This window comes from Pagrus pagrus (assembly GCF_965226575.1).
Source record: "Pagrus pagrus genome assembly, chromosome: 8".
Taxonomy (NCBI): domain Eukaryota; kingdom Metazoa; phylum Chordata; class Actinopteri; order Spariformes; family Sparidae; genus Pagrus; species Pagrus pagrus.
The window spans coordinates 26,511,241-26,530,296 of NC_140192.1; the positions used below are offsets into that span (position 1 = coordinate 26,511,241).

Genomic DNA, 19,056 nt, shown 5'->3' on the forward strand with positions numbered 1-19,056 from the left:
TTGTTTCTCTGTTATATGCAGAGGCATACATGAAGCAAAGGAACGCTTCACATCTGAATAATCCCTCTAGTACTTTCTAGATTTTTAATTAATGCATTTTTTGATTCAAATGTCCAGTGTGTCAAATTCTTCCAACAGTACTGTATATTCCATTTCTGCCCCTTAAGCCCTGTTCAGAACAAAGAGTCATGATGAGACAATTTGAGATTTGCGACTACTTGCAAAGTGCCAGCGTAACGTTCTTAAAACTAGACAAGTTGTAGCATCATCTCCATAGCAATGACTCTACGTACTTGCACTCAAAATACCAACATTTCAGGCTTTTTAAAGCTTGATATAAGTAAATTAGAATTGTAAAGCTTGTGTCATACAGACAGAGCTGTTCCTCAAACAAATGGATGGTTGGAGGTTAACCCTTCTTTCCTCCATCCAAAACGCTGACATTACGACCAGTTGACTTTGACACGAGATGCTGATTGGCTGTTGAAACAGCTGATGTGCCTTATGTTCTAGAATCAGCCACTGGCAATTTGACAAGCTGAGTTGCTGCGGACACCATCAGCCAGCTTGAGTGGAGCTGAGACGGGCCAGTTCATACTGCTGCAACCTTTCACTACAAAAGAATTGTTTCATCTTGTTGCAAATCTTTGGTCTAAACTGAGCTTAAAGCCCCCAAATTCAAACACACTGGACCTTAAACCACAATTTGTAATAAATAATGTTTTCTAGCCTCTGCATTAATACCTTTGGTCCTGCTGCATCGTAGTGATGTGTCATCCCTAAAACTCCTTCCACTAGGCAAACTTTCTTTTGTCAGTGGTTCATTAAGAGAAGGAAATGACCCTCTCATTGGACTGAGAGGTGTGCCAGAGAAGGTCATATTCTCCACACTGGATGACAGAGATCTGCAGTGGCCATAGGGGCGGTCTCTGGACAGGCACGCCCACCTGCGGGATTTCACTGCTCTTCCTTGTTGGCTGGAGGGTCTGGAGTGAGAACTTGGTTGGCTATTTTCTGAACAAAAAGCAGGATTTACCAAACCCTCAGAGAGGTTTCGAGGTTCAGACAGAAGGACAGCACTGCTTGAGGGTCTGGATGGTTCTGCATCAGACAGCTGTTCTTGCCTTCTTTCCTCCTCTTCCTCTTCTTCTTCTTCTTCTTCTTCTTCTCCCTCTTCCTCCTCCTCCATGGATGTTTCCTCCTGACTGGGATACAGGTATGGGCTACACGTCCAGAGTTTATGATGTGGTGACTCCACGCCTCTGGATGAAAGAGGAGACGCACAGCGGGATGGTCCACAGGACTCACAGAGTGTCTGTCGGGATGCGGGTCCAGCAACTCCTGGCCAGTTCTCGCTGAGATGGTCAACGGTAGCAGACTAGGGAAAGGAAATAGGTGTTAAACTAAATACCAAATTCTGAGCCCCTTTACGAAGATTTCTTTCACTTCCTACAGCAGCTGTTCTGAAATGACGGCATTAAAAGAAAACTGTGAGTACCTCCTTTTGTCCTTCCTCTCCCTCCTCAGTGCGTCCTTGTCTTCCTCCCCTGCTCCCTCTGGCTCCAACATGACACTCCTGTGATGCCCATCTACTCGCCACCAGAGTGTAGCCCTTCAGCAAAGAAGGCGGGGTACTTTTACATGACTTGGCCATCACTCGGCGCACATTAAGTCCATCACAGTCTGCTCCACTTCTGTGCGGGAGGCTCCAGCTGTGGAGGAGGATGTGCCGGGACGCTGCGATGGGGTGACATTGAGCCAGGCGCGCCTCCTCCTGATGCAGGCTGTCAGAAGCAGAGAGCAGAGTGAGGGTGTCCACAGCCAGCGCCGACAGGTCCTGGAGTTGACCCAGCTGACCGTCCAAATCTAAAAGGCTGTCCTGAATGAAGTTGACCTTCTCTGTGACTTCCCCAATCATCATGCACATCTCCTCTGCCCTAGTGCAACAAAAATTTAAAAACACTGGTAGTTATGCACGATATGGATTTTTTTTACCTGCGTGTTGTGGCCAGTACTGATAAGATAACGGATGATTTCACATTTTTGTGCTTTAAAAGGTTCATTACTTGTAGTGTATGCACACCTGAGAGGCAAAGATGTAGTGACCATAGGTGGATGATTACATATTTCACAGCTCTAGTAAGGTTTGTTGTTTTAAACTTGTAGACTTTCTCCCTCCTCTCTGAACCCTTGCAGACCATGTGCTGCCAAATGCAATTGTGCTGTCTTCCTCTGACACCGTAAAAAACACCCACACCACCAATGTCATGCTTGGCTCCCTAGTCTTAACTGTGTGGCTCTAACCAGGTGCAGCAGTTTCAGGTCATAAGTGCCACAACAGTGTGCTGCGCTACTTTGTCTTCTTCTCTTTGTTATTTGTTGATTGCTAACTAACTTTAAAGGTGCATACTGCCACCTATTATCAGAGTGTGTAGATGGCGAGCTTTTAGGTTGATGAAAGGAATTTGGCTTTGTATTATCGGCTTCATTTGTTGGCTATAGTTTCACCAACCAAATATTGGAGAAAAAGTCAACACAGTTAATATCATTATTATAAGTTCATAACAATGTCACAATGAGCCTGACAGCATGCAATGATGACATGTTGTTTAATACTGTGAGTCACATATGAACTGGGAGACTGTGTCGTCAAGTACACAGACTGTGTGAGCTGGATACTAGTATACTTAGTAGACTACTTACTAAAACAAATGTATTTACTTATTTATTTGTTGATGAAGGTTCTCAGTCATCCAGGTCATGGTAAATCTAAGTGCTGTATCGTAGGCAACTGGACTTGTTTCAGTCTCTTGAAGGCATTTCACCTCTCATTCAAGAGGTTTCCTCAGTTCTAACTAACTGGAGGGGAGTTGCAGCCTTTTAAATTCTGTGTGGGAGTTTCCTTACAGAGTCATTAAGGACACGTGTGAGCTCTGAGTTTCAGAGTCATTGGGGCCACTTGTGGGTCCCAACCGGCCTCCATGTGGGTTGCTAGGGTAGGTGAGCCCAGGTGTGAATGGATGTTAAGCTGTCTTGGATGGGAACTCAGTACTGCATTGTAGGTGGGTGATAAGTAATGTCATAGATGCCTCCAAATGATACAGCACTTAGAAATACTTGATTATTTGTTTATTTGACATGGACAGTGCACAGCTTCTTAGCTGTACCAGAGTTTGCTATATGCTAATTCACATCTGCTGTCCCTGGTCAAATGACCTTATACTAATCCTTCTCTAGGCCCTCCAACATGTGTCATAATTGTATTTTTAGATGTTTTTGTTCTTTTGTTTGTATCCAAATGAAGGGTCTGTGTGTAATTCTGTTGGCACCAGGGCATCAGTTTCAGGTCATTTTGCTTTTGAAAAGCCGACACCCATTAACTAGTTATTAACCAATAGCTAACCAGATAATAATTAAGAAACAATGCAAAATGATGTGAAATACATCAGGAACTACCAAATTCCCCAAATGAGAGATTGCCTTTCTGGAGAAAAAGTTCCCACACTGAACTTCTTGTAGCACACTTCCCTTTGTACCTCAGACTGCTCTTGTGAAGCTGTTAGCAAACAGTGTGTCTGTATGCAAATTAACCTACGGAACAACGTGCGTAACCCGTCAAAAATATTCTCCGCAGTTAGCCTTCTAACGGTTAACCGTTGACATCCCATTTTGCACACTTGCTTGCCTTGAACTGCCCCTTGAGGGACAAATAAAGTATTTTGCATTTACAGTAATTGAATATTCATGTTAATGTTATTATTCACATGCACTTTATCTAAATCAGAAAAAAGGTCAATCTTTGAAAAGCCGTATGAGGTCACTGCATACGGCTGCAACTTAAATAAGTCGTTATATATTTCCCTCATAAGATAATGAGGGAAAAAAACAATGATAGAAGGACCCATTGCGGGTGAGTCACTAGGAGGAACATTTTGGTTTTAGCATTGGACACAGATGATTGACCTCCTACTTACTATAGAAACTATTATCAATTTGGTACACACAACCAGAACCAACTTGTACAGGCCACCAAACCCATAAATGTTTAGTTTTCAAGACATTCTTCTCAGTTACATCTTTTAGAGCCCCCAGTACTTTGTGTTTCTATCCAAGGTTACTGTTTACATAAGCATTAACTCTACAACATCTTGTGCAAGGACCCAAGTAAAATCACAAAGGCCAGCAGGAAGACAACACAAGAGCTGGAGGGTAACACACATCGACAAGCTTCCCTTTAATTCCACACTCCTGGTTTATACAAATCTATAAGAATATCAATCTAACCTCTCAGCTGTGGCTCTGATCCTGTTAATTTGACTGCTGTGGAGACCATCACTCTTCTCATGGAAGTGGGCCTCGACACATTTTTCCTCAAACTCGTGGAGCTTCTTTCGATCCTCATGGCCCAGAAGGAGCTCTGGTTGAGGCAGAAGAAGCAACAAGAGAACTGGTTTGTAAGATGTGTGTAGATGACTGCTAAATACTATCCACACACATGCACACTGTAGTACTCACTAAGTCCAGAGGCTCTCTCCTCTTGCTCAGCATCTCCACGACATCTCCTGTAGATGGCTCTCAAAGCTAGGGTCATGTGACTGAGGAGGATAAGGGGAGGAGGCAGCCATGGCCTCTCTTGATAGGTCATTATGTAGCGATAGCGGTTGTACTTCCAAAGCTTATTCGATATCGATGCCATGTCAAAGTAGATGTTGCTGTTGTTCAGAAAACAACATTCATTAAAATAGAAGTGCTCTTATTGGGAGTCCTGCACTGTAAAAAATAAAATTAGATTTAACTTATTTTTAAAAACAGGCTTACTTAAAAAATGCAATGAGAACGTTGACCATGATGATATACTGGAAGAACATATAGACAGCCTGGAGGAGGGGCGTGAGGAAGAAAGCAGGAGGACATGGATGACCGTCATCACAGGCTGTTAAAAAACACAAACACACACACAGAATTACTTTATATCAATATTTAAACCTAAAGCATAAAATGAACACAGACAAGTCATTCGAGTTATTGTGTCTTAAGTCACAGGTCTTTAACTTCTAAGTCCAAGTTGAGTATCAGGTCATTTATTTTCTGTGAAGACAAGTTGAAAGTTTGATCAGTCACAAAAATATGATAAAATAGGATCCAGGCTGAAAAATACTGAAATTACCCTTTAATTAGTATCTAATGTTTTCTATTGAACCACTTACCATCTAACTTTGATGCGTAGACCTCTCCATAGATCATCCAGTAGGGCTGGAAGACTACATCTCGAGCTAGGCTCCAGGACGGCTTCTCATCTGGTGACAGGATGGCTTTCCTGGACACCCCGAAGCTCAACAGCACTATTGCCATCATCACCACGATGAAGAACATGTTACTGGTCTGAGCAGACACACAGAGAGGAGACATAGGTGAACAAAAATTCTTCTTCCCTTTCCTTCTCTCCATCTAGTAGCGTACAGTTGCTACCCACCATCTTTGTGATCATGGTGAGGTAAGGTCCAGCATGCTGATTGACAGCCAACAGATCCATCACCCTGACAAACCAGAAGATGATGTCCAGGCAGTAACTGATGCGCCCTGCTGTCCGGTAGGGGTTATCATGCAAACGCATTATCAGTCCAGCCAGGAAGAGGAGGATGGCAATGAAATCTGATACGTTCCAGTACTCTGAGAACCAAATCTTCAGCTTCTGACTCAGTTTCCTCGGCTCAGACATCAGTACCTAATTAAGAGGTATATATTTGGATATTCTAATCATTAAGCTCAGATTTTTATGCATTGTATTATATACTAATTACTTTTATTGTATATTCCACATGACACTTTTAAAGCAATGGTTTAATGGTTGAAACATGTATCACAAATGCATACAGCAGTGGACATAAACAACTAAAACATCACAAAGGAGAGAAAAGAACGAGCCTCTCTGCTCGCTCTCTCACCTCTCTGGTTTTCTCCACTGCTGTGGATGAGATGTACGCTATAACCAGCCACTCCTGAACACTGGGCCGATCCCCCATCTTCACCAGGATGACATAGGAGAATAACATCAGAAAGGCCAAGTAGGATATCTGAAGTGGAAACAGACAGACATGCAAGTTTATAAAGTGTTACATGTATTCGGATGGATTAATAATTTTCCCTGCATAGCTGTAGACCCATGTTCACACAGTGTTATTCTGTATATAAAATAAAAATGATTCTGGGGAAACACTTAATCTTAGTATCTTAGTATCACACTTAATCTTAGTATCTTAGTATCACACTTAATCTTAGTATCTTAGTATCACACTTAATCTTAGTATCATATGTTTGGGTGGGCCCCTGAAGATTTTCAAATTGGGTCACGTCATTTTCAAATTTGGGAATAGCTGTTCTAGACTATATTTCCATTAAAAAAGAGAAATTCATCAGAGCTTCAAACTCCAAACTTTTTAACGGCAGTGTACATAAATACCACACATCAACGAGAGGGAGATACTCTCAGCCCAGAAAGATAAATATTTTACATTTATTCACAAGTGTAACAACATGCACACCACCTACTGTGTGAAACCAGAACTTGACAACAGGCGCTGTGTAGAATTCATAGAGTTTTTTGATCCAGGACAGACAATGCACAGTCACAGAGGATACAGTTTCTGACACAGGGCCAAGACATTTGTCATGGAAAGACAGGCCTCGCTCTGTATCTTGACTGGCCTGTGAGAGGAGAGAAGGACAGGGGAGAGAATAAAGACAAGACAAGGAAAGCACGATACTGAGGCCTTGTGGTTCTAGTTTAAAAACAGTGCTGGATAAGTGTACTACTGGCTCTTTACCGTGTGATCAGTTCCCTCGTGGGCTGGTAACGACTTCACAGAGTCGAGTCCAAACAGCATAGCCTCATGGGACTGTGGTACATGGCACATTTCAGCTTTGCTTTTAAACTCCAGTAGCAAGATGGCGGGGGGCAGAAGAAGGCTCAAAATAATCTGAAAGAAAGAGATAACAAGTGTGTCATGTAAGCTTGTACAACTATCCAGAAACAAACATAAGCTTAATTAAGCAATATGTCTTTTTTAAGATTATTTTTCGGGCATTTCTGCTTTATTAAATAGCGACAGCTGGAGAGAGACAGGAAATTTTAGTTATTTTAATACTCAAATTAGGCATTTGGAGCATTTTGATAAAAGAGAAAATGTCTTTTTTGGTAAAGTTTGATTGCATTTTGATTCTTTTAATCGCAATGTCTAACAGCAGGAAAGATCGGCCACAGGATACACTGGAAGAGAGAGCACAGAGGCCCAGAAGCCGAGGAGGAAGAGGATGAGATCAAGGAGAGGTGAGAGAGAAATGGAAAAATTATACTGACAGGGTGGGAGAGAGAGAGGCATAGAGGAATGAAAGAGGGGAAGAAGAGGGAAAACACATCATGGTTTTCTTTCTTTTTAATTTTCAAGTCTCTCAGCCGATACAAGCATTTCACATGCATGTTCGCAAAAAGTAATATAACAGTGGAGAAATACTTTGTTACAAGTTAAGTGCAGGTATGCACTGAGAAATTTTGTTCATATATTAATAACAAGAACTTTAAAGGTGTAACAAAACTAAACATAATATGAACTGTATCTGGTTTTATATGACAACCTTTGCAATATTTGCAATGTTTACCTTCAAAAAGGAGTTTTTTCTCATGTTGAGTGGACCCGTCCAGAGATCTGTGAGGAGGGTCTGGGTGCAGGAGTGTGAGACGAATGGTCTATGACATGAAGAGACAGCCATCTGCAGACAGGTGAAGTGGCTCCATGCCTCCATCTCTGAAGTCAACAGCTTCATGGCCATCTGCTCGTTCTGACGAAATGCACAGTCTAACACATCCAACGCCAGCTGACCAAACTCCCTAAGACACAGAGACGGGACAGACATGCAACCATATGCAGGCATTAAGTCCATAATAATATAAAATATTTATCTTAACATACAAAACAAAAATGCACCAGCATCATCAAAAATTCAAAACACAGGATTGAACCCGCTGTAACTCTCAAATTGACAACAGGATCTTCAAATGCACAAACTCACAAGACTAGACTGTGTTTCAAAACTGATTGCATCTTTAATCATGCTACTACAGTCCTGTGTAAGGTTGCAACTGTCCCATGCTCACTGCTGTTAACACACACAGTAACACACACATACACTCACAGTGAATATGACTTGAATCGCTCTGATATGATGTCCTCCATGCTGCTCTGCCGTGCCTCCAAGGCCATGGAGCGGTAAAGCTTACAGGCCACTGCTGCACGTGCAAGCGCCTCCTCACCGTGCTGCCACAGGAACAGCGCCATCTGCTGCCGTTGTTGAAGCACAGCCCATACAAAGAGGTCATTGAAGTTAAAGGGAACCAGCAGTGGCGCATTGAGGACAGGGGTCACAGGGATCTCCTGACTGCTCCTGGGAGACACATCTTGCTCCTAGATGAAAAAGTTAGAGGTGTGGACAAAAGGGAGGGAAGTGAGGAAGGAGAGATGGAACAAGGAAATAAGAAAAGGTTAGAAATGGGAGGCAGAAGGACAAAAAAAGGAACAGTTTAAAAGATGTTAGGACTGCCTTAGAGATCCAAAAGGTGCCTACTAGAAACAACACCAGCAATAGGATTAATTAACTTAAGGAAACTGTTTGTTTGACACTATATCACCAGTACTGAGAAAAATGCCTCGCTAACCTTTGGTCTGTAGGGCTGAGCAGTTCTAAAGAAATGCAGGTCCTGGAGACTCTTGCCCCTGCTGGAATTTGGTATTAATCCCCGTCTCTGTTTCGACAAGGAGGTGGAGCTGTCCCTTCTACCCTCCTAGAGAGTGCATCATTTGAAAGAAAGGTCAAGCGTAATTACAATTGATAAACACAAGAAAATACCGATTTATCAAAACACAGAGGATAAAATACAGTTTGAACTATTGATGCTCACTTTCTCCTGCAGGCGGCTGTAAGCAGCTCTAAAGTGTTTCCTTGTGTAGGTACTGCGGTAGGCTCCTCCTATGAGGTACTCTATCACCAGGCCCATGTCAATGAGTGAAAGACGGTAACCTAATGGAAGAGAAGTCTACTTACACACAAGCGCGCGCACACAAACACACACACACCCACACGCACACACAGATAAACAAAGATACAGAAAATAAACATACACTCAGTTCAACAAACCCAACAAGCTTCTGCCTTGCCTGAATAACCCTCCAAATCCTATGACATGTCCAGACCACTATCTGTTTATTTATTTATGTACCTTAATTTTCTTTTCCTCTCCCCCCTCGGTTAAGCATTCAATTATTTCCCTCCTACTCCTTATTCTCTTTTATTTATTTATGTTTATCTTATAATTTATTTTATTTTATTCATGTATTTATTTTTTTCTTCTATCGCTCCTTTTCTTAAAAGTACATTAACAATGTCGTCCTTGAATATTCCTTACATTCAATTCCTTCCCTTCCCCTCAATGCTGTTGATGCACACACATACAGAATCCATGAATATATTCATCACTTTAATGTTGCAGCTGGTAAAAGTAAGACTCATTTAAATGACTTTACGTACTTAAATCTATAAACAAAAATCATTATCTATTTGTGAATTATATTTTATATTAATGATCTGAATATGCAAAGTAACTAGTATAAGTATAATATTTGCCCTTCAAATGTAGTGAAGTAAAGTTATGAAGTAGTAGAAAATGGAAGACCAGGAACCTCAAAACTGTACCTAAGTACAGCATTTGAGTACTCCATACACTATACAGATGTAGAAGTGGAGGCTACGGGGAAATTAAAACTTAATATCTATATGTACGTAACTGAATATTTATATCATTATAGGCATTGGCATCACTACTCACCTGTTTCACATCTTCAACGAGGTGGTGGAGGAAGCGGTCTGTCTGTCCTTGTGGCTGTGGAGAGAAATATGTATTATTATTCAAAGAAAACAGACAAGTAAACAGTAAATAACAACAACCAAATCAGAGAAAAAACAAACACAGTTGCATACTGCATATACAGTAGCAGCTCTAGGGCCCTTAGCTTGTTTCTTAGGGGGACTTATTATCCCAAAGTTATGAATAAGTAAACAGGCTTTAATACACAAAAGATAAAGGCAGTGTGGAGAATGCCAAGTGTGAGTGTATTGATGAAAAAGAGTCTTGTGATCTTGAAAGCATCCTAAAACAACAACTGGGAAAATATCCTGAAAGCAACTGTCCAGGAAGCACAGAGATTATTGGTGCAAAACACTTACATTGCATTATTGTGATTTCAATCAAAGCTACAGATATGAAATTTGTTTTTCAAAAGTCACAAACAGAAGAACTGAATTTCTTCTGTTTGTGTAGCAAAGTGCGATCCAAGGGGAAAAAATAGTGGAACTAATACAGAGTGAAAGTATTTTCTAAAAGAAATGTTTTTATAATGTACTTTTTCTTTATCTGTTTGGAGACAAGTTAGCATTAATTGACCTCCAGCAGCACAACAGGACAACAATAATAATAATAATAATAATAATAATAATAATAATAATAATAATGACACACTATATATATAGGAACACATATGAACGATTAACTGGTTCCTTTTTGCTCGCATATTAGCAGCATATTGGATTTTTATTATTGTATTTGTAGACTACAGTATTTGTAAAGGGTAAGTGAATGAAATGTACGTTTCCTAGTATTAAAGTGCCGGAAAATAAAAATATAAAATGCCGTCTGTTTCCTCCTCTATTTAATTTATAATGTATGGAGCCTGCACTGCTGATGGTGCAATTGTGTGTACACTTGTCAAAGAGACATCATTTTGTTATGTTGAGTCAAGTTTTTTGTTCACTTTTGCTGTCTTGCACCTGGAACACTTTGAGGTCAGAAGTCAGAGGTTTCAACTTGGAAATTCCACTCTCCAAGATTGTCTGGGAGCATTGCTTATGAGCACGATCTCACTTTAGCATGGAACATATTCTAAGTTGGAGAGAATTCATTTGGAGTTGTTTGGACTCTTTTTACACATATAGTTTTGTCTTTTGTTACATACTTATATTTATCAAGTGAAATTAAGAAAGAATTAATATTCTTGTGGTACAACCACCTTTTAAGGCCCATACTGAGCGTGATAAGATTGTGACTCATGAACAAAAACTTCTTTATTTACTATCAATTAGCTTTAATTGGGAGGTTATTGAGGGAAAACTCTTAGTTAATATGGCCATGCAGAAAAAGCCATTGTGAGTTATAATGACTAATAAAGAGCAAATGTGCTACTAATATGCTAAAGAGCAAATAGTAAATTGTTTATATGTGTAGCCTAATATAAAGTGGCAATGGAGCATGTAGATAATAAATATATTATAATAACCGTGTTATAGAGCTCCTCAAGGCGATCCACAGTTAGGAAGCGGCTCATAGTCATGCCGTTGTCAATCAGCAGTTTGACAAAACTGACCCGGTCCATCACCAGAGCATCCAGCATTGCCTGCTCCATGGAACCCACCTACATATAACACAATTATTCCGAAAAGACAACAGCTATCAAGATTTTAAGAATATACCATCTAACTTGTGTGCAATATATCAAATAATTCTCACCTGCCAATGCTGTCCGTACACCAGGACATCTTTCTGGGCAATGTCTGCCCTGTCCCAGGCTAGTGCCATGCTCAGCTGCTCAGCAGGACTGGCCCTGGTACCTGTTCATCATACAGAACAAAAAAACATACAACTGAACTTAAATCTCTGCATTCCTAGACTACAGTGCACCTTCCACACTGCACACCTGCAGTTTTCCTGCTATGACATGTCAAAATATCTGCATTGAAAATTTATTCTGTCACAAGCAGGAGGAAAAAAATAAGTACCCTTGAGAGTAGCTGTCAAAATGGCTGCATCAGGCACCATGTGGTCTTCTGACTCTGAGTCGAAGATGGTTATCTGTTGTTCAAAGACATAGTGAAGAAGTATGAGTAGTACATGTATTGCATCACAACACACACATCAGAAAATGGTGTTTTACTTACAGACTGTCTGTGATCCATACACTGCAAGAGGAGATTGTAGAGCTGAGAGGCTTCTGCTCTCTCTACTCCAAACACACCTTCAATCCTGACATGGAAGTCCTCTTTAATGTCAGCGTCCAACTGCCTACAAAATGCAGTGATGTTCAATGATTAAACTGTTTCTACTTACGGTATAACAACGCCATCAAACTAAACAAGAAGTTTCCTTTTGCACAATTACGTAGATCCTTTAGATGAGTAATTCTCAACCAGGCTATTTAAATGGTAGCTAATGATCTACTTACTGTATTTCAACATTTATCCACAATTTAAACATAGCAATGCTTAAATGGTTAAATAACCATTTAAAATATCAAATGGAAAAAAAGCTAAACGGAGTGGATAAATTGTTCACATAGTTAAAATCATTAAAATTAATGGATAAATTGTTGAAATAAATAGTAAGTATCACAAACAGTTAAAATAGTTAGCTAAAAAATAATCAATAAATGGTCAACATTGTTAGCTAAAAGTATCATAAACAGTTGAAATAGTTAGCTAAAGAATATTTAGCTAGAATATAATTGTTAAATGGCTCAGATATTTACCTAAAAGTAATTGATACATGGCTAAAATTGTTAGCTTAAAGTAATTAAAAAACAGTTAAAATAATGAACTAAAAAAAACTGATAAATAGCTGACATTATTAGCGGAAAGTAATGAATAAACATTTGAAACAATTAGATAAAAGTGGAGAGTAAATAGTTGTAATAGCTGAAAGTAAGTGATATACAGTATGTGTAAAATAGAAAGCTAAAAGTTATGATAAATAGTTAAAATTGACTTCTTTAAGTGATGAATGAACGGTGGAAAAAGTTAATAAATGTGGTAGTAGTCTCAAGTGGTAGTAGAGTGAATACAGACAACTGTATGAAAAAAATGATAACATCCAGTTTAAAGTCAATTCAAACACAGACATGAACATGAACAGAACATGTTGATGAAGTGGTACTTTAGTTTATCTGACAGAGCTGTTGGGAACCACTGCTTCAGATCTACTACTCTAAGGTAAGCATGAATACCTGTCATTAGCAGTCTGCTTGTGTAAGAACGCAAGCAGGTCGGCAGCCCTGCCTGACCCTTCAAACACAAACACTGGCACAGGGGGCACACTGCTCACATAGTCCAACACTGTGGACACCATGGCAGTGCCTCCCTCCACCACCACACACACCACCGGCACTCCTTGGTTCAGTCCTGAGGTGAGCAGAGGGGAATAATATTAGTCACATCCAACCCCTCTGCTTTTCTCACTTCCTGCATGTATTACACAAAAACACACACACTGACTCACGGGGGTGTATCTTCTGTAGTTGGATGTGTTTCTCCAGCTTCTTCCGGAGGCCTTGCTGGCAGCCATGTTTTCCCAGCGTCCCATCATCCACCAGCAGAAAGTGGGAGTGGAAACCATTAAGACAGGACCTCTTGCTCAGAGGGTTCCCCAGTGGCTGGTAGGGCCTGAACACCTGAACCATTTTGAGTGAATGTCACATCAACCAGGAGTCAATCAAAGTAAAACAATGCTCGCAGACTCGTTAGAAATATCTGCATGTGTTTGTGTTTACAGTAGTACTCACATCTCTGCCTATAAGGTCCGTGTTGTTGTCAATAACTCCCCATGGTGTGATGCCTACAGTGTTTCTCTTCCTCAGGTCATGGCTCCCAAATGTTTTCACTGCCTCGCCCACATACTTAGACACACCTAGAGAGCATGTACAGAGTAGCTGAGTGCACGGCAAACATACAATTCAACAGTATAAATAAAGAATGCAGCTGACTTAACACAGGCATCAAACACACCATCAAGAATTCATCTTGGTGCAGCTGCAAACATATGGACATTTCATGCGGCTACACATATTAGACCCGGGGACACATAATGAATGGACTGAAATCCTTACAATGAACAGACCTATTTGAATTCACACAGCCCAACAACATTGATCAGGAGGCACTGGGGACAGAAATCTACATGCTATTAAAAATTGACCCCTCTGGTCCCCCTAATCTGAGATCTTTTCATGACTAATTTCCATGACGTTTAAATGGACATCTAAAATTAGACTAGCTGACCTGTCTAAAAGTAAGAAAATGCACAGAAAACAGTTAAAATTGAGTACAATTTAATCTACAAAGTTAAAGCTACTAAAAGCATTTTTTGTTGATTGGTGGCCCCTGTGGACAAAATGTGGGATGAACACCACCGCCTCCTGTAATAAAGATCTTGATATGACTAGAGTGTGCATTTGTTTTTAAAGCAAGTAAAGGAATAGATGAGATTAATTACCTTGATGATGAGGAATGATGGTGAAACAAAGTAACATTTGTTTTAGTCCCGTACCAATAATAACTGACAAGGTCTGCACCTTTTAATCGAAAAGTCGACTAATCACACACATCCCTAGGGCATATCTGACAAAAGCCCAAGATCCAGTGTGTTCAAGAAGAATAAGAAATATAACCCCACACACACACACAGATCTTACAACCATAACAACACCTACCTGTATTGATGCCATCAGTGAGTATCCATGCCCCTGTGCTGTTGGCAGCAGTCATCAGCCCTTTGCTGAAGGCCTGCTTGACTTTCGGGGGCAGGGTGAAGTTTTCTGAGCCTCCCTGGACGGTCAGTAGTAGCTTGGGTCTCTCCATCTGCCACTCCCTCAGCATCAGTTGGAGCAGCGCCTCCGGCTTTGAGTCCACAGCCACACGTACAAACTGGACAGGAAACACATGGGTCTGTTGGGGACTGAGAGACTTTTCTCAGGTGCTGCTAGTGTGGCTGTTTTGTTCCTACTGTTTGAAGTAGATACTATCTGACATCATAGCAAACCAAATCTTGTTTATGCAACCATCAAAAGCCAAATGCCTGTCCTGTCCACTCCGGGACGAGGATTTAGTTGTGGAGTAATCCCTTGCAGAAAACAGAAGTGGAGCTGTAACAATGTGGTATGCTAATGAAGCAAACAACCGTTTTTTCTTTGGCCTGCAGACACATAGTGTAGTTAGTAGACTCACTGACCTTGGCCCGGCAGACACGTGTGGCAGTGTCCTCAAAGTCTACGATCCCATAGGCATTGGTGGGACTGGCTTTGGTGTGGAGCTCTATGGACCAGTCCTCCTCCACGTCCTGTCCAGGAGGAGGATAGAGGGATATGGGAGGAGAGGACTCTTGCCAGGAGTGCTCCCCAATCAGGCGGCCACAACAACATCTGGTCAATGGAAAGATAATGTAACTGAGCATGGCAAGGGCAGATTATTGTTTCTAGACAGAGACACTATTCACTTGCATGTTATTACTCTATTTGAGCTAATAAAAAGTAGCTTTTTGTTTGTAAAGCACCTCAAAATCAAAGTTGTGTTGTTAGGTAACTATGATTCATTGACACCTGACCTTGCCTCGCCTTTTCCTGTGTCCCTCCCTTCCTCTTCACCTCCCTTTGTCCTTGAGTCTACCTCTCTATGTGTCTAAGTTATGTTGTCTTTTACACTCTACAAAATCCACACACATCTCTCATTTATTCAGAAATCTTCTTCACTGTTGATACACTGTAGAAATCTTTTTTTTTTGTCACAAAAGCCAAATTTTATTGACCATGATTCCACTTATAAAAGCAATAAAAGGGGAAAACATCCAAGAAGGTGAAGAGTTTTTATAGGTGCTGTATATACTGTATTCTATGGGGGGCCCGATTATCGACCTGGCCAATAATTAGATCCAATATTTAGCATTTCTCTTATTGTTGGAGTATGTGTTTTATTTTATCCGATCTCTGATAACTTTAATTTGTTTAAAATACACTACTTTCATTCTGATAAAGCACTTAATCTGCATAGTAACTAGACTACATTTACAGGATAACTTACTTAAGTTATCATATAAATGTAGAGGAGTAAAAGTAAAATTTGCCTACAAAATGTAGTAAAGTGGAAGTATAAGTATATATATAAATAGAAAATGAAAATACTCAAAATTGTACTTCAGTACAGTACTTAAGTAAATGTACTTAGTTACATTCCATCACTGCAAACCGTGAAGCATATCGCAATCGTAATGTCTGTCAAAATAACTGTAAGAGAAAAAGGAAAGAGAAACAAAAACACAGCAAAACTAAAGACTGTGGGAAAAACTGAGACATAAATCTACACTAGACTAAAAGTAATGCTTCACTGGAATAGGGGGTGGAGTGTAGGAGGGGAATATATTGAGCTTGAGGATGGCATAAAAACACACACAAACTCATAAACTGTACCTGATCAAGTTTTGGCATACTTGGCATACTGGAATACATCTGAAAGAAACAGGAAATAACACATTATCAAAGAATCCACATGGTCTCTATTCCTGGAAGTAAGGGCTGAGTGCCAAATAGTTTTGCTCTCAGAAAAATGTTGTTTCCAACCGCTGCTGTTAATATTACAGTGTTCTGACTAAACAAACCCTTGTGTGTTTCTTCTGAGAATCATAAAAACGTGTGCGTTACGTTAGTTTGGAAGCTCATCAATGCAATCAGATTCCAGTTTACCTGTGTAGATCCCGAGAGGAGGGGATGAACTTCACACACTCTCTCTTGAAGAAGGTTTCCTCAATCCAAGACTTTCGGGACTGGAATACGAAGAGAAAATATTTACTTTCAGTTAACAGATCCTGGAGTAGATACTCACTATATCCTCAACTGTGTTGTCAATCTCATCCTCAAGCCAGAAAACACACTATTCCAGAAATGTTGTGATCAGTGACCTTCTCAGTGAAGCTCATTGCAGTGCCGGCAGCAGCCTCACAGGGAATCAACTGTAGGTCCCTCCCAGTCACAGAAACCTGAACTGCACTCTTAAAAACACTGACGGATGTGAGATCCAGCCTCTCATTCAACTTCACAGCCGTCTTTTCTTACTGCTTCCCCTGGTCTTTCAAGGTCTGTCCTGCTCATGTGCTCCGTTAACCAGACAAATTTAACAATGGCCTCACTGAGGAGAGTATTGTTGGTAGGAAACATACACACATACATCCCCTTCCTGAGATTAGTACACATGGCTGGTTGCTGGTGTGCCTCCTCCCTGCGTCAGACTGTGTAAACACTAAACAGGGCTATGAAGTGTAGCTGATGTAGCTCACAGTGGTATCACAGTAATTATATTTCTCTACAGACAATAAAGCTCACTAGTTTACCATGTGCTGCAGTATTAATTTTAGGATTGCCACATGACTAATAATGAAACAACTAAAGCAGTACTTTAAAGCAGAGGTGGGATCTGGGGACCTCAAAGGGTCCTTGAGGGGGTTCCAGGGATTCCCCAGCAAAAATGGGAATAATTTACTGTATTTACACTTTCACTAATTCTATCCATGATTAACACAATGACAGAAAGTGTGACTAATTTGGTGATGGGTTTCATACACTGTAATAAAACATCTACAGACAAAATTCTTAACAAATGGGGTCCGTGGTCTTTTTTGTGTCAGTTTAGGTGTCCTTGACGAGAAAAAGTTTGAGAACCACTGTTTTAAAGATCCTGTGCTCTAAATGAGAATTTATACTCGACCAATATGTCGGGCAGCGATATCGACTGATATAGGCCTATCACAGATATATCAGATATATATGTTGCCCCACATTCACCGATTTGAAAACTTTTTTCACAGAACATAAAGCCAAAAAAGATGCTTGTAGTTATAAGTTTATTGTTACAGTGCACTGATGTCACTTTTCACCATAAAGTTTATTGTTAAACTGTACAATATCCTGCCTCCACTGTATACTTATCTTGTTTTCAGTGTAAATAAGTTTGAGGGATCACTGCAAAAAACAGTGTGTATATGTAGATATTCTGTATAAATGGATGACTGCCAATAAAACGATTTCAAACCTTTTTTTACTCCCTAATATCGGTATCAGACCCGAAAAATACAATATTGATTGGGCTCTAATCTATACACATATTCGTATATATATATTTCATTTGTGTTAATTTTATTTCATAATTAAAGAGGTGGGTAAGCACTTCTGTATGAGACATCTCTTATTACCATCCAAAAAATAATCACAATTTCTAAAACAAAAACACAAGGTAACCTATTTTAACTAACTTATCAGCTTTCCAACAGAAGTTTTTGATGAAAACCCAGATGTGATTTTTTTCAGCATGTAAAATTATAAATTGGATATTGTAAGATTGTAAGAAATTATCTGGTAGCAACTACCATCAGATAAGAGTTGATTATCTAGTGTAAACGCGTATTTTTTCCTCTGAAAAGTTGTGGAGTTTAAGTATAAAGATGCACAAAATTATAATAAATATTCAAAGTACCAGTATCCTAGCTAAACTTAAGCAGGTCAAGCAGGTTCACATTAGTTACCCACCCGTAAAGTGAGTAACATTACTAGTTGTGTCTAATAAAAGTACCTATACTTTATAAACAGGACGCAGTAAAAATAAAATATAATTTATCTCAAGTGTACGCTGGACACAGAGCAGAGTAAGTCGTTTTACTAACCTTGCATTTGTTACATGACATTTAGCTAGCTAGGTTATATGTTTATGTTAGCTAGCCAGTTAACAGTGAAATCACATCGAAACTTTGCTATCATTAGCCATTTGCTAGCGACAGCTAATAAGTAGTGTTAAATAAATAGCTGAGCTATTTGTACACACCCGCTGGAAACAAGCTGGCCTCGTTAGTAACTTCACAATTACTTTAGACACTATTTTTAAGCACTAGTTGTAACGTTACATAACTTACCATGTCTCCACACTTGAGTTAAAGCCGTGTAACGTTATGAGTCTACATGTATCCCACCACTTCATCATTAGTTGCTCCCCTGACAAGGACCGACTGCCCTTTTATCAGCCGTGGGTCCAAAGGGCAGAGGAGAGTTTCTCCGAGAAGCCTTGAGGAGTTAATGACCTCCTCTTCAAACGCATTCAGGACTGCTTCACCTCCTCAGCTGTCAGCACATTGTGATAGAGGAAGTGTGA

General features: G+C 40.1%; 1 protein-coding gene across 3 annotated transcripts in view; it reads right to left on the reverse strand.

The window, feature by feature from the left end:
• Nucleotides 1–19,055, reverse strand: part of trpm6 (transient receptor potential cation channel, subfamily M, member 6) — a 24,772-nt gene extending 5,717 nt beyond the window's left edge. The window contains exons 1-27 of one of the 3 annotated variants that reach the window (XM_084358913.1): nt 18,821–19,055; nt 16,605–16,684; nt 16,332–16,370; nt 15,101–15,290; nt 14,583–14,796; nt 13,656–13,780; nt 13,373–13,544; nt 13,101–13,275; nt 12,040–12,163; nt 11,881–11,953; nt 11,612–11,712; nt 11,382–11,516; nt 9,878–9,931; nt 8,954–9,088; nt 8,711–8,836; nt 8,191–8,459; nt 7,657–7,885; nt 6,825–6,977; nt 6,550–6,705; nt 5,946–6,074; nt 5,474–5,725; nt 5,208–5,382; nt 4,819–4,933; nt 4,516–4,712; nt 4,285–4,447; nt 1,499–1,937; nt 745–1,378 (exon numbers count right to left, since the gene is read on the reverse strand). In XM_084358913.1, coding sequence (XP_084215039.1) covers nt 745–1,378; nt 1,499–1,937; nt 4,285–4,447; nt 4,516–4,712; nt 4,819–4,933; nt 5,208–5,382; nt 5,474–5,725; nt 5,946–6,074; nt 6,550–6,705; nt 6,825–6,977; nt 7,657–7,885; nt 8,191–8,459; nt 8,711–8,836; nt 8,954–9,088; nt 9,878–9,931; nt 11,382–11,516; nt 11,612–11,712; nt 11,881–11,953; nt 12,040–12,163; nt 13,101–13,275; nt 13,373–13,544; nt 13,656–13,780; nt 14,583–14,796; nt 15,101–15,290; nt 16,332–16,370; nt 16,605–16,684; nt 18,821–18,823 — 4,657 coding nt within the window. In that variant the 5' untranslated portion in view covers nt 18,824–19,055. Of the gene's footprint in view, nt 1–744; nt 1,379–1,498; nt 1,938–4,284; nt 4,448–4,515; nt 4,713–4,818; nt 4,934–5,207; nt 5,383–5,473; nt 5,726–5,945; nt 6,075–6,549; nt 6,706–6,824; nt 6,978–7,656; nt 7,886–8,190; nt 8,460–8,710; nt 8,837–8,953; nt 9,089–9,877; nt 9,932–11,381; nt 11,517–11,611; nt 11,713–11,880; nt 11,954–12,039; nt 12,164–13,100; nt 13,276–13,372; nt 13,545–13,655; nt 13,781–14,582; nt 14,797–15,100; nt 15,291–16,331; nt 16,371–16,604; nt 16,685–16,819; nt 16,844–18,820 lie in introns of those variants that run through there. The other 2 variants (XM_084358914.1, XM_084358912.1) reach the window with 2 other exon arrangements.
• Between the last annotated feature and the right edge of the window lies 1 nt (nt 19,056).